The sequence below is a fragment of the Platalea leucorodia genome (genome assembly GCF_965183815.1).
Source record: "Platalea leucorodia genome assembly, chromosome: 7".
NCBI classification, from domain to species: Eukaryota; Metazoa; Chordata; class Aves; order Pelecaniformes; family Threskiornithidae; genus Platalea; species Platalea leucorodia.
In genome coordinates, this window is record NC_138829.1 from 68863559 (window position 1) to 68883388 (window position 19830).

Consider the following 19830-nt stretch of genomic DNA (forward strand, 5'->3'; position numbering starts at 1 on the left):
CTTCAGTAACCGTCCTACCCCCTCCTGCTTCTGCTATAAACTCAGCAGCAGGGAGAAGGCCTAGACGCTAACTGCTCCAGTGCAGAAGTCCAGCCTCTTTGCTTAAACTGCCACTCGAAAGAGGTCTGACCCAGGGCAGCAATTGAGCCCTGTCTCTATGCATTCCCCTCTGCTGATTTTTTTTTCTGTAGGAGCAGTAAACTTTCAGCAGAAAGGGAGGACAGACAATTTTTTGGTCGGTACCATTAGGGAAAGCTTGGTAAAGGTTGATAGGTGAAAGAATAGACTTCCATTTAAGACCTAAGCCAGATCAATTTAAAAGACTCTAGAGAACTACCCCATATCCCAGGACATCCACGAATCTGGAGGATGCAAACGTAGCTTAAAGCTACATTAACCTCCTCTCTCCTGGCCTTTCTGGGTCTGATGAGTAGCAGCCAGACCATGGCTCCTCAAAAAAAGCATGTTTCATCTCTTGTTCATGGTCAAATTAATGCTAAACTGTTGAGTTTGACTAACCAAGATGCACTACATTTGAGTAACATTACCACTTGAAAAATAAACTAGTAGTCTATTTTCAAAGGCATTTGCGGATGAGTAAATGGGATGGTGCCAGTGCTTCTCCATCTGCGCAAGGGGGACAACCCTTCTGCCAGCATCATGACTGCGTGCAGTTCAAGGCCTGCGCGGTTCATAGCCCTGACCCTCCTTGCACCCTGCCACAAAAGCAATGCTTATCAGTGCCAGGCCAACCTGACCTTACCAGATTTCCTCAAGTCAAATTTTAAATCTGCTAAATCCCATCTAGCTCCCCTAAAGACCTTTCTAGAGACACAAGATTTGATGTTCTCCACCCTCTTACATTTTTAATGGAAAAGGAAAAAGAGAAAGAAAAAAAAAGAGGCAAAATTCATGTCACGATGAGAGCTGAAAACGTGAATGCAACCACTAAAACATTATTTTTGTTAAGCAGTTTTCATTTGTACAGGCATGACAAGAAACCTGAGGAAACCTCTTTCAGACTATGAAGATCCCATTCAAACATCCTGGCTGTCTAATTCTAAACTTCAGTCATCTTTGATATTTCCCCTGCAGTATCAAAATACTCCTGACAAAATACTGAAAAGAGACAAGTACATTCAAATTCTTCTAGGGCTTAACCCCACCACATTAAAATTAGCATGAGTTTTGCCCCTGACTTCAGCCCTGACAGAACGAGCAACATTTTCTGGCCAAAGGCATGGGGAAAAGCTTTTCTACAACTTTCTTTACACGCTTGCACTCTCCTTAGTCCTAGAGATTTGCGTTTGCTTTCAGAAAGCTGAAGGCATAAATGGGCAATGCATTCCACCATGTGTCTGTTCAATCTCATGGCTGGTGGAAAAAAGGAAGGCATTTTTTACTGTTTTCCAGGAAAAAAATACAATTCTCTGGGGAGGGACATACTTTCTACAGGTTGGGTAAGCGCCCATCAGAAAGGTTGTGGTCTTTGCTATTTCAAGGAAGTTTTACAAGTGTAAGTGAAATTGGAACCTCATCAGCTTTTCCCGGTGACAAAATGGAAGAGCCCTTCATCTCTGAACACCGTGAAGCTGTGCTGCGCAAAGGGAAGCCCAGAAGAAGGGCATCCCTGTTGAGTCTCCACAATGAGTCAAATGTCTTCTAAAGAGAACAACTCTTTTTCACGAGCGGAGAACCAGTGCAAAATCTATTGGCTCTGCAGGGAGCCAGTCATCCTGAATTCAGAGACCTACACTTGAGAAACCTGAAGAGATGTCCATGATGCCTAAGACTATGGAGCTATTCATTCCTCTGTCATTATTGCTTCTTTCTCCTTGGTTTTCTCTACCTGAAGCACCTCACTTGATGAAAAGTGTCCCCAAAGGACAACAGGAATACAGGTATCTTCCTTCATCTGACTTTCCAATTCACACAAAGTAACTGGGAGCAGAGCACATGGATCACGTGGACCAGTGCTTGCTAACTCATTTCTCACTGGCTCTATGAATATAAACCCTGAGGGACAAAGTTTGTCAGCTCTCTTCTTCTGTCAAAGCTCCAGAAATCAAACATACTCCATATCAACATCTACAAGAATAGCTTTGTATTTCTGGAAACACCAAGCATTGCATCTTCTCCAAAGAGGCCTGCACATATAGTCTCTTCCTCTGTGGATGCAGTACAGTTTGCCAGCGACCTATAGACATGAATGTAGCTATGGTTAGGGCATGGTCTGGAACAGAACCATTTAACTGTGAATCCATTGCCTCAATGGACAAGTTCACTGGTGTAATGCTTCCAAGATTAAATCGCTACATGTCCAGGGAATTCGATGATCAAAAAACCCCAGAACTCACAAATTACTTTATTTCTATTTTAAGAGATACACCCGTTTCCATTGCAAGAGCATTGCAGTATCCCAGCAAGGACTTTTTGCTCTTTTTTTCTTGCTAAGTAACTGTTACAGAGTATTTGAGTTTCTCTTTTTTCCTTATCGCATGGCTTTTGGTCCCACCAAAAGATACGTAGGTTAATCCCTGTCAACAGAACTTTCAGCACCTTCACATAGGACTCAAAGGGAGAAATACACTGAGTTTTGAAGAAGATACCTCCACACCTTCAAATCAGGAATATTCTTGCAACAATGAGTTTGTGCCAAGAAGTTGATACCTGCGTGGTCAAAGCATTTGCACCAGGAGGGACAGTATGACTTTCCAGACAGGGTGATACACCACAGTGCAGGTGTCTGACTCATTGAAGCCTCTCTGCCGCCTACCTGGCACCCCCCACGACAACCGCTTCCCCCACCAGATCACAGCATCTGAAGGTATTTTCATCTAGAAGGAGCAAAGTGAGCCTCCCAGCCCATCACCATCTTTCTGGCTACCAGGACATACCTCAGGGAAGACTTTCCATTGGGGAAAGTGTTTCCAAGTACTCGGGCACTCATCAGCATCCTATGGGCTCTTCTGAGCCTCTCTCTGAAACCTTTCCAGAGAGGTTTGAGGCCCAAGGAAGTGCAGTATCAGTTGGCTGGCACGATAAAAGTCGAGGGATTGAGGGCTAATGGTCTGGCCCTTTTAAGAGAAGTTGTAGAAATAAGAGAAGGTTTAATCCTACAGGGTAGTTAAAGACTAATTTTCTTTTTCTGTCTCTGAGAGACAGAGGACCCTATGCACTGCTCCAGCAGACAGAGGGATGGAGAGCAGCCTCTAAAAGACTGCGTCCGTTCTTGCAAAAGGCATCAAGGGAGTGCGTGGGCTCAGGGACCCTCAGTTTAAGGTGACAGCAAGCTGTCAGGTCTGCTGAAATCCGCCCCAGGACACATTCATCCTCCCGTTGAATTGCCCTGACAGAGTCCTTTCCTCCACAGAAGTTTGTCCATCCTGTCGGAGCCTGGAGAACGGGGAACAGAACTGGGGCTTTATGAGTGGAAAAGTAATGGGATCCTCAACTCCTAGCACTTAAAACCACCCACTGCCGAGAGATTTCAGTGAGTCGGTGAGCAGAGAGATTTGCCACCGCCATAAGCGAAGGATCACCACTTTGGTTTGCAGTGAGGTGGTAGAAGTAGATTTAGGATCTGATTTGAAAGACAACAGGATTTTTAATTCTTCATACCTGCTTGAGTAAGATGAGAGAAATACATATTGGAGAAAATAAACGGGAAAGTATCACGTTCTCTCATCCTCCACGCTTCATCTGCGCAGTCTAACTTGGAAACTCTTGGAGCAGAGACCACAACTGAAACAAGTGGGACCTTGGCCTCCAGCATCTGAGAATCCGAACAGCCGCTGCCCAATTCCCAGCAACAGCCGCTGCCCAATTCCCAGCTAGTTTCCACCGTGCTAAATAATCATGAAATTAAGGCAACGAATAAACCACCGTATTGCATTTTGCAAATCCTAGGTCTCCAAAACGTGCAAACCTTAGCTCATGCAAGGAGTTGTTTTTAGGGAGGTTGTGTGGTTGGTTGTTTATTAGACAGATCAGTGGAGAAGAAAGAAGAGGGATTGTTCAACCCCAGATTATGTTTTTTAAAACAAAGGTTGGGGAAAGGATAAAAGGACGCAGTGGACAAAAATAATCAAGTTTGGAAGAAAGGATGCAAATTAAACAGGCTTGGAAGGAGTTAGTAAGGCGCAAGCAAGACAGAGAGACTAAACTAAAGTTAATTACTTTTGACATGATCAGATCATCTGGTTGCATTTCAGGCTGCGTGCACTCTAGGCTGGCCAGCATGAATGGCGAGGGAAAAGAAAGTAACTCTCCCCTCTAGGTCCCTTTGCCAAGTCTGGGCTGCGCGCTCTGTCCGAGATCCCTCTTTCTTTGCGCAGGGAGAGAGAGGGGGAGAGGAGAGAGAAACACAGTTAACCACCTGTCAGGGCTGAGGACACAATAAGGCAGCCCCCAAAAGAGCTTTTCATGCATGCGTAATATATTTGTTCAGCTATTCACTTAATGAAGCTGATAAATGTGATGCGAAACAATAGTCAAGTTAATCTATTTAGTAAAATGTTTTGAGACTCTCAGGCGATGTTAAGGAGGGTAGTGTGTTCGGGGACATTTTCATTTCAATACGCTCATCTCTCCCCTCTTAGGGGGGTTTCAAGCAACCTATGTGAATATAATTTCTTATAAATGTGTCTTTAATGGGTTTAATTCACCCTTGCCAGCTGTTTTTTTAGCTATTTTGTAAGAGCAAAACAAACGTGCCAGGCTTGGAAGGCTAGTTAAAATTAGTTTCGGTCACTGGGGCCAAGCTATATTTCCTGCAAACCATCTGCTTGATTGGCACAATAGAAGGATTTTCAAGAAAAGGGGGGATCTAGAAGAGCTTTGAACGAACCAACAGTTACTGTTCCTTGTGCTTGAATTCTAAAGGTGAAGCCTTAGGTGTCTTAATATAGCTTCGCCCCCGCAGCCCCCATTCAAGCCCCCGACGAGGTCGATAAGCATCGTTAGGGAGCTCGGACACGCCGGGGCCGGAGCATCCCTCCCGCCGCCGCCGCGGAAAAAAAAGCAAAGGAAGGGGAAGGCGAAGGCGCACCCGCACGCCTCCTCCGGAGCCCGGGAGCAGGAGAAGCGGCGGGGCTCGGCGGGGCTCGGCGGGCTGGGCGAGAGCGGGCCGAGTTTGGCTTTCACCTGGCTGCGGGAAAGGAGCCGCGGGGACGGGCCCGGCCCGGCTCCCCCGCGGGGAAAGGCTCGGGGGAGCGTCCCGCGTGGGGCCGGGGGAGCGCCGCGGCGGTGATTGAGACGTCCCGGGCGGGGGGCTGCGGGGAGAGGGCCGCCGGCCCCCAGCCCCGCCGCCGGCCCAGCCCAGCCCGGCTCCTCGCTCTCCGGGTTTGGAGTGCTGGCTCTCCCAATTTCATGCGGATTACCAGCCTCGGACCGGGACACACGCAGGCTTCAAGCCCTCCCCCCCACCCGGTTTGGGTTTGCGTTTTTGGTTTGGTTTTTTTTTTTTTGGTTGTTTTGTTTTGTTTTTTTCTTTTTAAGCGACAAAGAAAGCGCGTGACTTTTAAGAAATAAATTTGAAGATAACGACATTAAAATGAATGGCAGGAAGCACAAAACGGCATGAGCATAGGTCAAACGGCATTAGTCACAGGTTTTATCCTGAGACATTAGAATTCCCTTCTCTTAAATGATCACTGCCTTTGAAAAGAAACTTCCAAAGGCGATCACTTAAAAGAAGATCCTTTCGTCTGATTTCTTGGTTTCTTATGGTCTATCTTCCCTTTCAATAGATGTCTAGTCCCTTTTGCCTTGGTGCTTAAGGAATTCTTTATGAGTGTGCTCAGACGCCCCGCAAGGAACTGGGTCCACGTGTGCCCCAGCATGCGTTTGACCCAACCTTCCCGAAAATGTCAGACCCTCTTTTTTAGACCAGAGAAATTAGCAGCAGTTGGTCTATAGTGAGCCAAAGCGCCCCCAATGTATATGTAAAGAAAGGAGTAAATCATCTCAAAGGAAACGTATAATGACTGTAAAAAACGAAGTGTTCTGGGATCCGCCCGGGCTGCTCCGAGACGCCGGAGCTGCCTTGGAAAACGCCGGGGCGGGCGGGCAGGGGAGAGAGGGGATGGGGGGGACGAGGGGGTGCTAATCAATTATTTTATTGGGAAACCCCTGTTTGCTCTTTCCATTCGCCACCGTCCCACTCGCTTGCAAAATACCACCTTGAGCGCAGCCACGCGTATAAACGGGCTTGAGACAAGCCCGGAGCGCTCGGGGTGGGGGCCAGAGGAAAGGCAAAGCCGGCGCAGGACGGGGCAGCCCCCCCGCTTCTCCCCCCCTTCCCCCCCCCCCCCCCCCCCCCCAACCCCGCCGCGGTGCCCGAGCGGTGCCGGCCGGGGCGGGGGGCAGGGGCCGGGGCCCCGCCGCGCTGCCCGCCTGCACCCCCCGAGCCCCGCGGGGTCCGCCCGCGCCCTCCCCCCCTTTGTCCTTTACCTGCTAAGCATCGAGATTAACCAAACTTGGGGGGGAGAGAACTCCAGCGAGGTTTTATTTCAAAGTGATGCTTTCAGACAAGGGATCTTCCAAGCCAGCCTTCTGCAGATGCTCATCTGCTGGAGGCCGGCGTACGGCACCGGGAAAGCTTGTGGGGATCATACAATTTCGAGGGCTGATTCCGTCCTCTCTAATAAATAACTTTTTGATTTGAATCAAGGGAGAGGTTTAACAGACTTTCTTTCTTCCCTAATGTGATATAAATCGCAGATGCACTTTTATTGAATGGTTAAAGCATCGACATGGAGATAATCAAGACAAAACGCCCGGACAAAAACCATCGAGAGAAATAAAGCTGGTTAATAAGATTTTTGAGAAAGCTTTGTGTTAAAAAGTAAAAAGGGAAAACAGCTGAAGGTGACAGTTAGTTCATGGTTAATAGGATCAAGGCTGCATGGTTGAGCTGCACACTTCTGCTCGCAAAGGTTCAGCCACACCAAAGGGCTGAATAGGGTGCTTTTAAAACATAGGACATTTAACACATCTGTTATAGTCTTTAACAGAGAAATCAGGTAAAACCACTCTCAATAGTTGCTTTCATCACCCAGCTCCAAAAGACATTAACTACACTTGCGCCTGTTTCCACGTATGCCGCCACAAACAAAACCTCTCTGCCAGAAAAATCCCTATTTTCTCCTTTTCCGTCGGACGCCGGCATTTGTCCCTCCACCGACGCGAGGGGACCGGGGGCTCCGCGGCGCCGGGCTGAGGTCGCCTCCGGGAATTCCGCGCAGGCACGCAGCTCAAAAGCCCCGTCAGGTGAATTTGCCGGCGTCGAGAAGGCTCCGAGCCACCGATACCGGTAAAACCGAGCCTAACTCAGACTACTTTAGCCAAAAGGATCAAAATGCTCCAACATTGCCTTCGTTTATCACGGTCGGAGGGTAGTTATTTCCACTGTTTTTAATGCGGATGAGCTTAAGAGGACCAACAGATTGAGAACCTGGGGGGGCTGCTCTGGCCCCACAAAGCTCTTTCCTACGTTCAGGGTTCAGATTTTCTCGGAGCAGAGTTCTTGGCGGCTACGAGGCGGCTGACAGGGCGGTCCGGTCCGGGCGAGCCGCCCGCCTGAGCTCACCTACAAGGCTTGCGAAGCTCGGGTCCTGCGAGCCCAGCCTAACACCCCAGCCTAACACCCCAGCCCAGCCTAACACCCCAGATTCGCTTGGTACCGGACCTTCGACGTGCAGATAGAAAAATAACCCCAACCACGCGCGCAAATTTTGCTGCAAACTGATAGCAGGGGGCAGAACGGGCTCAAACCGCGATGGGGTCCCCGCTCCGAACATTTGTTCCCCTCAGCAGAGCTTGGTTCCACGTTTTCTAATTTGTATTTTCCATTCCACAAAACCCGTCCTTTTCTGAGAGCCCGCAGATAAGTTTATATGAATATTTATTGATTTATTTCCTAAACTCAGCAGGGGAGCGGCAAATAAATTTAGTGCTTTCTTTAAATAATTCCCTTTCGACGAGGCAAGATGTCATTCGAAACTTTTAAATAGGCATTTAATTAGCCTGTGTGTGTTGCCTCTGAACAAAACCCTGCTGGGAGCCTTTGGAGCGCTGTATTCCAAAGAGGCGGTCAATATGCAAAATTGATGACTACACTTTCTTTGTGGCGGGGCCATTGTGCCCCGGTTGCTTATGAAGTCTAATCCAATCATAAATTGCAGCCCCGGACCAATGGAGAAGCCCGGAGCTCGCCCTGAATGAAGCTCAAGTGGAGAACTTTGTTGAACCCCATTGTTGGGGCTGTCACTTTTGAAAGAGCCTCAGCGGGGCTGACCACTATAAAACCCATCGTCCAGGAGGAAGGGGCAGAGAGAACCCCGCCAGGCTTGCTAGCTGGATCTTTACTAAACGAGGTTTTGCAAAGCAGAAAACAAAAGCAAAAGCAAACAAACAAACAAAGGAGCGGCCCCAGCCCCGCTCCGCGGACGGCCCCGGCGATGATGTTCCCCAGCCTCATCGCCCCGCCGGCCGTCTACCCCAGCCTCCTGCGCCCGACTCCCACCCTCACCTTGCCTCAGTCGCTGCAGTCAGCTTTTTCCAGCCATTCCAGCTTCCTGGTGGAAGACTTGATCCGGATCAGCAGGCCCAGCAGTTACCTGCCCAGGACTGCCCCCCCGCCCAGCATGTCCCCCCCAACCTCGGCGGCCAGGACGGACTCGGGGACGCCGGAGCTCACCAGCTCCACCGCCGCCGCCGGCTCCAGGAGGATCTGTTCGCCGCAAACTTCCAGCAACGACTCCACTTTCCTGAAGTTTGGGGTCAACGCCATCCTCTCCTCCGCCCCCCGCGCCGGTAAGCGGCCCGCTCCCGGCCCCGCCGGTCCCTGGCTCCCTGCAGGAGGGGGGCGGCGGGGGGAGAGGGGTTAGGAAAGGGAGGGAGGACCCAGTGCCGAGCTGCGGAGCCCTGCGGCAGCGCTCGTATTTGGTAAGGACGAGGGGGAGCGCCGGCAGGCTGCTAGCCCGGCTCCGCCGCCTCCGGAGCGGCCGCGGGGGGGTCCCACAGGCGGGTCTCCTGACCGCCTCTGGGCCCCCCAGTGCCGCTTTGCTGGCAAAACCATCGCAGCAGAAATGCCGCTTTTCCTAGGCGGGTTCCGAGCTCAGTTTGGCTCTGTTTTTTTGGGGGAAAGAAATACCGCGTTGGTCCCCGGACCAAGCGACAGACCCAGCCGTGCCGTCGGTCGAGTCCAAGTCAATGACTTAACTGAATTGTATTTATTTACTAGAAACTTCCCCTGCGTTGCTTCAGAGCGTCCCTCCAAAGACTTTCTCCTTTCCGTACTTTGAAGGATCCTTCCAGCCCTTTATCAGATCTTCCTATTTCCCAGGTAGGTCTTTAAAAGCCCCCCTCTCTCTCCGGGCGGACCCCTCCCCTCCCCTCCCGCCCCGCTCCCGGTGATATTTCTCCGTCCCCCGTCCCCCCCCGGGGGTTATGCTCCAGTTCAGAGGTTGGCGGGAGTACAACATTCAAGCATCAGTCGCGCCAATTTGATGCCCGATTTAGCACAGGCAGTGACTGCCTGACATTCCCTGCCCGCTCCCCCCGCTGATCGGCAAATTAGCCGGGATTGTCACGGTCCCAAGGCCAGGCGGGTCCCGTCCCCCCCTCTCCTCCCCTCCCGCCCGGCGCCTTCCCCCGCCGCCGCCGCTTTCAGCACCACGCGGGGAGCGGTCAGCTCCCGCCGCCGCCCGCGCAGCCCCCGCGCACCGCTCCGCGCACCGCTCCGCGCAGGCGGAGGGAGGAAGGGTGGGAAGGAGCCCGCTCCCCTGCAAAGCTGCTCTCCGCCCTGTCCCCCGCCTCCCCCCCCCCAAAAAAAAAATAAACCTTTCCTCCCCCGCCGGGTCTCTGGAGGATCAAGCGCACCGCGGGCAGGGCCGGGATTTCCCTCCTCCACCGCCTACCGACCCTCCCCTCCTCCTGCTTGGGTCTGTCCCACTGCCATCGCTTACTCGGCGAGACCGTCAGTGGGATTCAAACGACATGGTCTGGGGGAGAAAGCAGGCTGCCGGGGGATGATTCTTACAGCGCTGAAGTGTTATGATGCGGAGAGAACAATTAAAAAAAAAAAAGAAATCTAATTACACAAACAAGCTATTAATTTAAAAAGAAAACAGGGAAACAGAGAGAGGAAAAAAAAATAACCCAAGCTCTTCCATTCATCCTCCGGATAATGGAATTTGCTTCCTTTCTCCAGCATGTGAATGGCCTAACAAAAACAACTTGAGCTTTATAAATAGCTTTTCATGTCCATTTAATGAAAATGATTTGGGGAAAGAGAAGATTGTGCCATCAGTATTCTCCCGAGGAGCCTGGCATGCCGTTGTGTTTAGTTTGAAAGTGTAAATCTCTTTTGTTCCAATAATATATGGCGTTAGCTGCTTGTCCTCAGTCTTTTTCTGTTAGTTCATTACTACACAATTACCATTCACGCTTCATTAGCATCTCTGTCTCTCTTGGGGAGGTTCCCCCCCCTTTTTTTTTTTTTTTTTAAGGCAAAACTCTGCCCTTTTTATCATACCAATGCCATTGGGAACCAGGCAATGTGCTAATTAGCTGTTACTTTTCATGTTTTCAGATTCAACTCTCCAACTTTGGGGGGGGGAGAAGAGATTAATATAAAAAGATGAATACTGATTGATCAAAACTGCATCTGAAGAGAAGCGGTTTTGTTCGGAATCAGAAAAGTCCTCATTTTCATCTCGAGCATAATAAAGCGTCTGAAATGATAAAAGCGTCTGAAAAAAATCAAATGCTTCTGAGCGGGAAGGAAAGCTTTTTTATTATACCTCTATCTTAGCCGGTACGCCTCGCTTTGCCTTTTCAGGCCGGAGACCTTTGAATCTCCCAACAAAACCGGCCACTATTGATCCATTTTACACGTTTGAGTTGATAGATCTAATCCCAGTGATCACTGGCTGAAAGGGGGGTGCTTAGTTAAGCCTAAAGCTCCTTTTCACGGCCCCAGGTTGATGGGTGCCCACACGAAGGGCAGGGAGGGGGGCAGCGGGGGCCAGTCCCACTCTGCTCAGCCCTGTGTGTGTCCCCCCACAGCCGCCTCCGCCGTGGTCCCCATCCCAGGCACCTTCTCCTGGCCGCTGGCTGCCCGCGGCAAGCCCCGCCGTGGCATGCTGCGCCGTGCCGTCTTCTCCGACGTGCAGCGCAAGGCGCTGGAGAAGATGTTCCAGAAGCAGAAGTACATCAGCAAACCCGACAGGAAGAAGTTGGCAGCCAAGCTGGGCCTCAAGGACTCACAGGTGAGAAGGGGCACAGGGTGGGGAGGGCAGAGGGGTGTGGGGAGCTGGGCCCCCCACCCCTCAGCTCAGCTTGAGGGTAAGGGAGGAAAAGAGGACAGGAGCAGGGAGAGCTGCCCATCACCAGGAGGAAGCCCAAAGCAAGCTACAGGGCCATGAGCATCAAGGGAGCCAAGAGAGCAGCATGATTGGGTGAGTAAGACAGGATAGACGATGGCCTTATTGCCCCCCAGCCCCTCTCGTAGGGTCCCCAAAGGTCAGGATCTGTGGTTCCTGTTAGCTTCAGTAAGGGCACGAGCAGGGTTTCAAGGGTGCAACCAAAAGGCTTTTCCTGGTCCCTGTGAGCTTCAGTATGGGCATGAGTAGGGTTTTGCAAGTGCAACCAAAAGACCTTTCCCGGTCCCTGTTTTACTGAACCATTTCATTTCTGTGTTGCTTCCCTCCACCTCAGGTGAAGATCTGGTTCCAGAACAGAAGGATGAAGTGGAGGAACTCCAAGGAAAGAGAGCTCCTCTCTTCTGGTGGCTGCAGAGAACAGACCCTACCCACCAAGTTCAATCCTCACCCAGACCTCAGTGACGTAGGCAAGAAATGCTCAGGAGAGGAGGAGGAGGAAGAAGTTCCCCCCGTGTGCCCACCCAGCCCCCGGCATCCCTTAACCTACCACCAATCCCCAGAACATCTACATTTGAGGGACAGACTGGACTCCCAGATGTCTCCTTCTCCATCCCATTCCAGCAGCCCCAGCAAACCTTCAGACTTCTCAGACTCAGAGGAAGATGATGATGAAGGGGAAGAGGAAGAGGAGGAGATAACAGTCTCTTAGATCACCCTGCCCCTACCATCACATGGGGACATTGCAAAGATGTAAATAAAACAGAGCGCTATAAATTGAAGAGGTGATGTCCCACCCAAACGTCCACATACTTCTCCAGTGCAGATTCTTTATCACATAGCTGCAAGACTTTCTGCTTATAGGTATTCCTTATTTTTTTGCCCCATGTGGCGGTTTTCATATTCATAGCATCTGCTAACCTTTTCATAGCTCTCTCTGCTTAACAATCAACATTTGCTCCATTAGCTGCCTTCTTCTGAAAGCAAGCAACAGGCAGCTCCTTCCCTTGTAGCAGGGAAGAAAGTATAGCCTGTTAAAAGGGAAACTTTTTTCCCCCAGATAAGAAACAACAAAAAATACAATATAGATGCTATGGCCATTTTTACTACCTTTCAAGTGAATTTCCAGCTGCTATTAAGATTTCAAAACCCTTAAGACTGGTCTGATCCAGCAACCCTTTCCTCCAAAAATAAATAACCTTATTGAGGGACACAGACCAGACACTGCCTCCCTCCTCACCCCGAATAGCACGACACTTGTGCAACAGACCCATCGAAACCCCGGGAATGACTTCTAAGGTATAATGTAAGTGTGCCTTGGGTAATGGAGGCCTTATATATTTAATATGTTTTTCATTTTAATTTATGCATCAATAGTATATTGGAAGCACTGCCTAACCCACCTTTTTGCCCACAGGCCTGTGCTTATTTTCCACTTTGCTTCTGCTCTCCATGATGTGGACAGAGGAAGGTGGATATGCCTCTTTGATTTTTTGACTGAACTTTGCTGTCTTTGCACAGCTTATATGAACTGTACACTATTTTGTACACTTACTCTGTATGGATGTTTTATACCAAGGTTATTGTGAATGAATATAACAATGGCTCAACAAGATTTCTCTCCTTTTTTAATTAAATGATGGCTAAACTACAGACAAATGTAGCTGTTTAATTGTGTAACTTATAAAGAAACACTTTTATTTTGTATTTTACCATGTACAGACTTTAAATATGTATATATAATAAAGCAAATGATTGTCAAATAAAAAAAAAAGTAGATTTCCAAGTTTGGTCATTCAGTAATACTTGGTTCTGGTTTACAGGTTGTTGTAGATTGTGTCTCAAGCCAAATAGGAAAAGAAAAGAAAACTACCTTTATCAATGGGACAGTGATTCAATAAGAATTTATCCACTTCAAATTAAATAACCTTACAACAATATCTACCTGCCTTTTAACTAGGGAGCAACCTGACCTAAGAATTAAAGATTTTCTGCAGTTAAAATGAACACAGGTTGTCTCTCCTTGCACTGAAATGCCACTTAATTTCTGCTGATGTTGCCCCGTGCTCCCCTCTAAAGCCCTTCTGACTCTCCTCCTTCCTTCCAGTTATGGCCCAGGTAGGTCAGGGGGCAGACACTTGTCCTGCATCAGCCTGCTAAGATACTACAGTTTGTACACTGCGAGCAGGGAATTAGAATATTCTTACAGAGTAGAGAAACAGAATGGAAGAGAGAGACTTAAGACAACTCTTCAGCCTTAAGTCCAGTCAAGGATCACTTCTACAATGCAAGGCAAATCCATAATTACCCACACAGGTTTTTAGATACAAAGGCACACTACAGAAAAGTTGATGTTTTCCTCTTTGCATACAGGTAGCAGAGTTCTGCTGAAACAGAGATTTCACTACAAAATTAGCTTATTTTCCGATCCACAGACTCTGACTGATGCCCACCACTCACAACATGCCAAACCAGAAGAAAAAAAGGCAGCAGACTTCACCTGAACACAACTATCCCTGTATGCACCACTTCCCTGTGCTGCCACAGCCACAAGAAAAGGCCTGAAAGGGAGAAGAGAATAATTCCAGTTGGAAGGGACCTATAATGACCATCTAGTCCAACTGCTTGACCACTTCAGGGCTGGCCCAAAATTAAACCATGTTCTTAAAGGGCATTGTCCAAAAGCCTTCTAAACACTGCCAGGCACGGGGCATCAACCACCCCTCTAGGGAGCCTGTTCCAGGTCTTTAGCTACTTTCCAATTAGGTAATTGGACACAGCTAAACCGGGACACACAGCCACTTTCATCATCTTCCACCCCTCTAAGACCTTACAGCCATTAGCAATTGATAACACACACCTGAGACAGGGCAGAGAAAGGATAAGGCACAGACAGTATATATCCCACAAAACACAGAAGAAAGTGAAACAGCATAAGGGTTTGTTGGGTTTTCTTTTGTTTGTTTGAAAAAAGCTTTTTCAAAAAAGCAACCCATCTCCCAAGCACACCTAAAAGGTCACACAAACATGCATTGAACAGCAACTGGCACAATCTACCCGAGTGCTCATCCAGGCTCAAATGAAAGATCTGTTATGTGTATTGTCGACAGTGTATATACTAGAGAAGGCATAGTTATCCATCTATTGACTCTTTAAATGATAGAGCACTCCATGACAATTACTTATAACTCAAATTTTACTAGTCCAGTAAGCATAAGACCATAGTTAAGTAACGTATAAAGACAGATGTAGTTCAAAACACGTATTTTGTTTTAAAATTTATGGGCTACTCCAGAGACCACAGGTACCATCACACATACCATAATAATCCAGAAAGGATCATGTTCAAAACAAGAACAGATATCATTGACACATAGTCCCTCCTGATTCAGTGTTCAACAGAAGCTACTAGTCATCTTACACCCTCTGCTCTTTACAGCTTGTCTGCACTTGGAATGTTACCAAAACCAATTATTTCAGACTACTCCTTTTAGCATGAGCGCTATTACATCTTATTCTGCTATGCAAATATCCTTACTAAAGAAGAAATAACCCGGAATTACCATGTAACAGGTAATTACTACTTTTTGCCTTACGGGCAACGTAGCATACATCATCCTACATGACATACATCAATCTTTTTTTTTTTTTTTCGTCTGCTCAAGGATCTTTCCTTACAGCAAAAAGAACATTGTATGACCATCAAGCACAACCATTTGAGATTCAGTGATAACTTAATATGAAATTAAAGAGCTGGTTTTGTTTTTACTTACCAACAGCTTCCAGACTATCATCCATAGCTTGCAGGAAAGGAGTCTCCTTCCCAAAGGCTTCCATTTTATAGTCTGGCTGGTGAAGCCAGAGTTCACAGCTACCATGCGATGGCTCATGCAGGACACCTGTGCCAAGGGAAGGCCTGCAGAGGTAGCTACCCTTACTGAGGTCTTATGTCAGAAGCATAAATTCATTCACTTGACTCAAATCTGGAGAGATTCCCGTTGCTTTAGGAGGACCTGTTGAAAATTGGGCTTGTTCCTGGTGTGCAGGACACTGCGTGTATTTCTAAGAGCAAAATGTTTCATAATTTGCTGTTAACATAGAGTGTCATAGGCCACCTCCCCCTGTTTCCTGAAGCTAGCTAATCTAGGCTAACACAAAACTGCTGGCCCCTGGATTTTATTTATTTATGTTATTTATTTATTAATGCAGCTCTCTGTATGCTTTGGGAAAGGAGGAAAAGTGATAAGAAGCCTTTTCTGCCTCTATGGAGATGGCAAGATTTCCATGTTGACTAGTAGCATCCACAGTTTTTGAAACTCTGGAATAAAGCAATCCTATATGTCATGCACTCCCGTAACAACTGCTGCTTTATGATATTTAAGTGCTCTTTTTAAAGATACAGTGGCCCAGAGAGGTCTTGTATGTCTAGTTTTCCTTCTCACAGCCAGGATGGAAATATCTGACACTGGGGAATGGGAAAGGCGGAGAGATTTATCTTTGGTGACTGTGAGCTCAGGGCAGCAAATTCTCAATTATTTTATCCCTTAAGAAACCAGCTGGTTCAACATCTGTGCCTGCTGTAACTCTGATCTCCCCCAGCGTGGGAGAGTGGCTTTTGGACAGGGAAGAAAAAATAAATCACTTTCTCAGGGAGTCTGTGCTGTTGTTACCTGCAGACCTGTATGGCAGCATCCTGCGCCAGCAGCCCTGGAGCACACCGGGGATGCGTGGGGCCCGCGGTGGCACCCCTCCGGTCCCCCTCCCCGGCTGAAAGGCTGCTCAATCACCACCTTGCACAAGCTGGGGGAGCTGGAAGTGTTTTCACCTGTGCCACAGCGGGGGCAGAGAAGGAAGGCAGCTCCCGCACGGCCCCGTACCGGGAGCGCTGCGCCAATACTGCTGCACGTCCACTGGAAAAACACGGATCCATGCATGTAGAAATCATCTAATAAGCCACAGATGGTAACACTATACGCAGGAAAGCATGTTTATCCCATCTGTATGAAACACTGTCTTTCCTAACAACAGTAAGTGAAAAATCCTCACCAGCCCCTCCGCGTTTCAGTACTGCAGAGCTTGAGAATGTCACAGTTCAGCAAAAAAAAAATAATTTAAAAAATTGCCTCTTTTGAAGAACACCTCTGCTCCAGGGAAGCTGGAACATTACTATCATCTTAAAGAAACAGAGCCCAAGATGCAAGGCCATAGTTTCCAGAAGCAACCAGTGCAGGCTGAGGCTCATGAAAAGCTGAACCCCCACCAGTGCTAAACCCCATCCAAAGGAAAACCAGACTTCTTTGAAGAGACCCAAGCTCAGTCCTTAAAAAACCTTAATGGCATTTAAAAGTCTTTGCCTGGGAAGTTTAAGGCAGAGTTTGACACAACAGCTATGGGTTCTACTATTGTGAAGAGGAGCAAGGCAAGGTCTCACTCCTGGTTGTGTTTCCTCTTCTCCCCTCCCGCAGCCCATGCACACGCATTGGCACATAGCTGGGCCTGAAGTGAGCAGTTTGAAGAGCAGAAAAGTGATCAGTTTTCTTGAGTTGCTTTGATTTCAGCTGGGCTCTCACCTGGAACTGCTTACCAGTGCGTCAGAAGTGCACGTGGCAGAAATGCTCAGCAAGGATGGGAAAGAGGTGTAGATGATCATCCCTTCTGCCAGCCCTTGCTATTAAATGATCTTAAAAGTACATCTTTAGGGCTGGTGTATTTTTCAACCAGGATTGAACCTGATCTTAATAATGAAATCCTTCAAACTCCAAAAAACATATGAGCATCGCTTTCCCAACTCACATGAGAGGGATATAACACCAGGGAAAGTCCAGCAGAGTAGCCAGGACCTCACAGGAGTGCCTTTACTGAACATGTACAAGTGCTGGGTGTGCTGCTTTTACCTAGTTTTACCTCCCTTGTAATCAGCAAAGGGTTACAATACTTCATAGAATCATAGAACAGCCCAGGTTGGAAGGAATCTGGGAAAAGCCTCTGGTCCAGCCTTTCATGGGAAAGGGAGCCTAGATGAGAACTATTACCCTGTTCAATCACATCTTGAAAAAACTCCAGCAATGGGGACTCTACCACGCCCCTGGGGAGGTTGTTCCAGTGAATGATTGTTCTCACTGTAAAAAAAAGTCTTTCTTATATCAAGATCAAACCTCTCCTGGTGCAACTTGTACCCATCACCCCTTGTCTTCTCCATGTGGCTCCCTGTGAAAAGAAAGCATCCTCTTTGTAGCTGCCCTTTAAGTACTGGAATACTGTGACGAGGTCCTCCCCAAGCCTTCTCTTCTCCATGAGCAGAGACCTAACTGCTTCAGTCTTTCCTCATAGGGCAGGTTCTCCAGCCCTTTGATCATCTGTGTGGCTCTCCTTTGGACCCTTTCCAGGCTGTCCACATTATTTTTTAATTGTGGGGAGCAGAACTGAACACAGTACTCCAGGTGTGGCCTGACAAGTGCTGAGTAAAATGGGATGATCACGTCTCTTATCTCTGTTAGTAATGTCCCTGCGGATGCAGCCCGGGGTCAGATTTGCCTTCGTTGCGCTGCTGACTCATGTTCACCTTGTTGTCCAGAACCTCCAGGTCCCTTTCAGCAAGGCTGCCTCCCAACCACACAGCTCCTAGCCTGTACTGGGCTCTTTGGTTATGTCGTCCCAGGTGCAGGACCTTGTGCTTGTCTTTTTGTTAAACTTCACACTGCTCTTGCTAGCCCGCTCTTCCAGCCTGTCCCGGTCTCTCTGTAAGGTGGCTTTCTTTTCTGATGTGTCCACCTCACCACCCAGTTTAGTGTCATCAGTTAGTGAGGGTGCTTTCAGTCCCATCATCCAGAAGATGCTGAACAGCATGGGGCCCAGTAGTGATCCTTGCAGGACCCCACTTGTGACAGACTGCCAGCCTGAGTAAAACCTATTGACCACCACCCTCTCAGTGCTGCCTTTTAGCCAGTTTCCTAATTTATCACCCAACCAATCTGTATTTTGCCAGTTCGTCCAGGAGAGGGCTGTGGAAAACAGTGTCAAATGCTTTGCTGAAGTCCAGGTAAACAACACCTACTGTGCTCCCCATGTAGACAAAAAAATGTTATTTTGTTGTAGAAGGTGATCATGTAAGTCTGGCATGATTTGCCTTTGGTAAATCCATGCTGGCTTTTCCCAATCACCTGCTTTATTTGGTTTTATAATGGTTTCCAGGAGGACTTGTTCCATTACTTTCTCAGGGGCTGAAGTAAGACTAATGGGCCTGCAGTTTCCTGGGTCCTCTTTTGGGCCCTTCCTGCAGATAGGTTTGACATTTACCCTCTTCCAGGCATCAGGGATATCCCTGACCTCCACAAGTTTTCACGGATTATAGAGAGTGGCCTTGCAACAATACGTCAGGCACTTCTCTTAACACCCTGGGGTGGGTTCTGCCCAGGCCCGTACATAGATTTATGCTGGTTGAGCCCTTGCAAGAGGCTGCAGACCAGCTCTCCTCCACTACTGGTAGGTCGACACATAACATTGTTGTAGCTACTTGAGCCTGTGCTCTGGGGTCCAGCTATGCTGGCAAAGACAGGGGCAAAGACAGTCCTGAGAACCTCTGCCTTGTCAGCATTATTTGTGACTAGTTTCTCTGCCCTGTTTAGCAATGGACCTATGCCTTCCCTGTGTGTCTGCTTACTGCTCATGTAGCTGAAGAACCTGTTCTTGTTGTTCTTGACATCTTTGGCCAATTCCAGTCCTATCTGAGCCTTAGCCTTCCTGACTGCAGCTCTGCATGCCCCAGCAAGGTTCTTGTAGTCCTCAATGGGTATTTGGCCACCTTCCCATAGCCAGTATGTGTCTTTTTAATGCATTTAAGCACCCAAAAGCTCATTGCTAAGCCAAAGTGGTGTCTTGTTCTGCCTTCTTTCTTTCCCTTTGTAGCGGATGGTCTGTTCTTGTGCTTCCAGGAGGCTGTTTTGAGTAACACCCAGCACTCACAAGCTCCTTTGCCCTCCATGGATGCTCCCCTCAGACTCACTCACAGCTGGGCTCTGAGCATATTGAAGCTGGCCCTTCTGAAATCCAGGGTCTTTGTCCTACTACTGGTCTTCAGTGTGCTTAGCAGGATCTTCAACTCCACAACATTATGATTGCTGTACCCAGGGCTACCACTGATAGTTATGTTAGCAAGTCTTACTAAAAGTCTTACTTACTTAAAACTAAGTCTTTTATTGGTTTGTGAGGAGTTAATCTAGTGATATGCTGTTCCTAGTCAGCATGTCCAGCATCTGCAGCAGGAAGCAGTCCTCAATGCCTTCCAGCAACCTGATGGATGGCTTGTGCAGTGCTGTGCAGAAATAGATTGATTTAACAGTCAAGACTGATGGGGGGAGTGGGCAGAGAGTGGGAAGCTGAAAACAGTGGAATGACATTGCCAGAAATACTGTTGTGGATGAGGTTTAGTGGCTCACACAGCTCT

The 19830-nt window shown here is 48.3% G+C and overlaps 1 protein-coding gene across 1 annotated transcript; it reads left to right on the forward strand.

Moving 5' to 3' along the window:
- Positions 1–8340: 8340 nt before the first annotated feature.
- Positions 8341–12276, forward strand: DBX1 (developing brain homeobox 1). The gene is made up of 4 exons (XM_082317073.1): positions 8341–8817; positions 9248–9349; positions 11074–11276; positions 11725–12276. The coding sequence occupies exons 1-4, from the start codon at positions 8463–8465 to the stop codon at positions 12097–12099; spliced, it is 1035 nt and encodes a 344-aa protein (XP_082173199.1). The 5' UTR covers positions 8341–8462; the 3' UTR covers positions 12100–12276.
- Positions 12277–19830: the final 7554 nt, after the last annotated feature.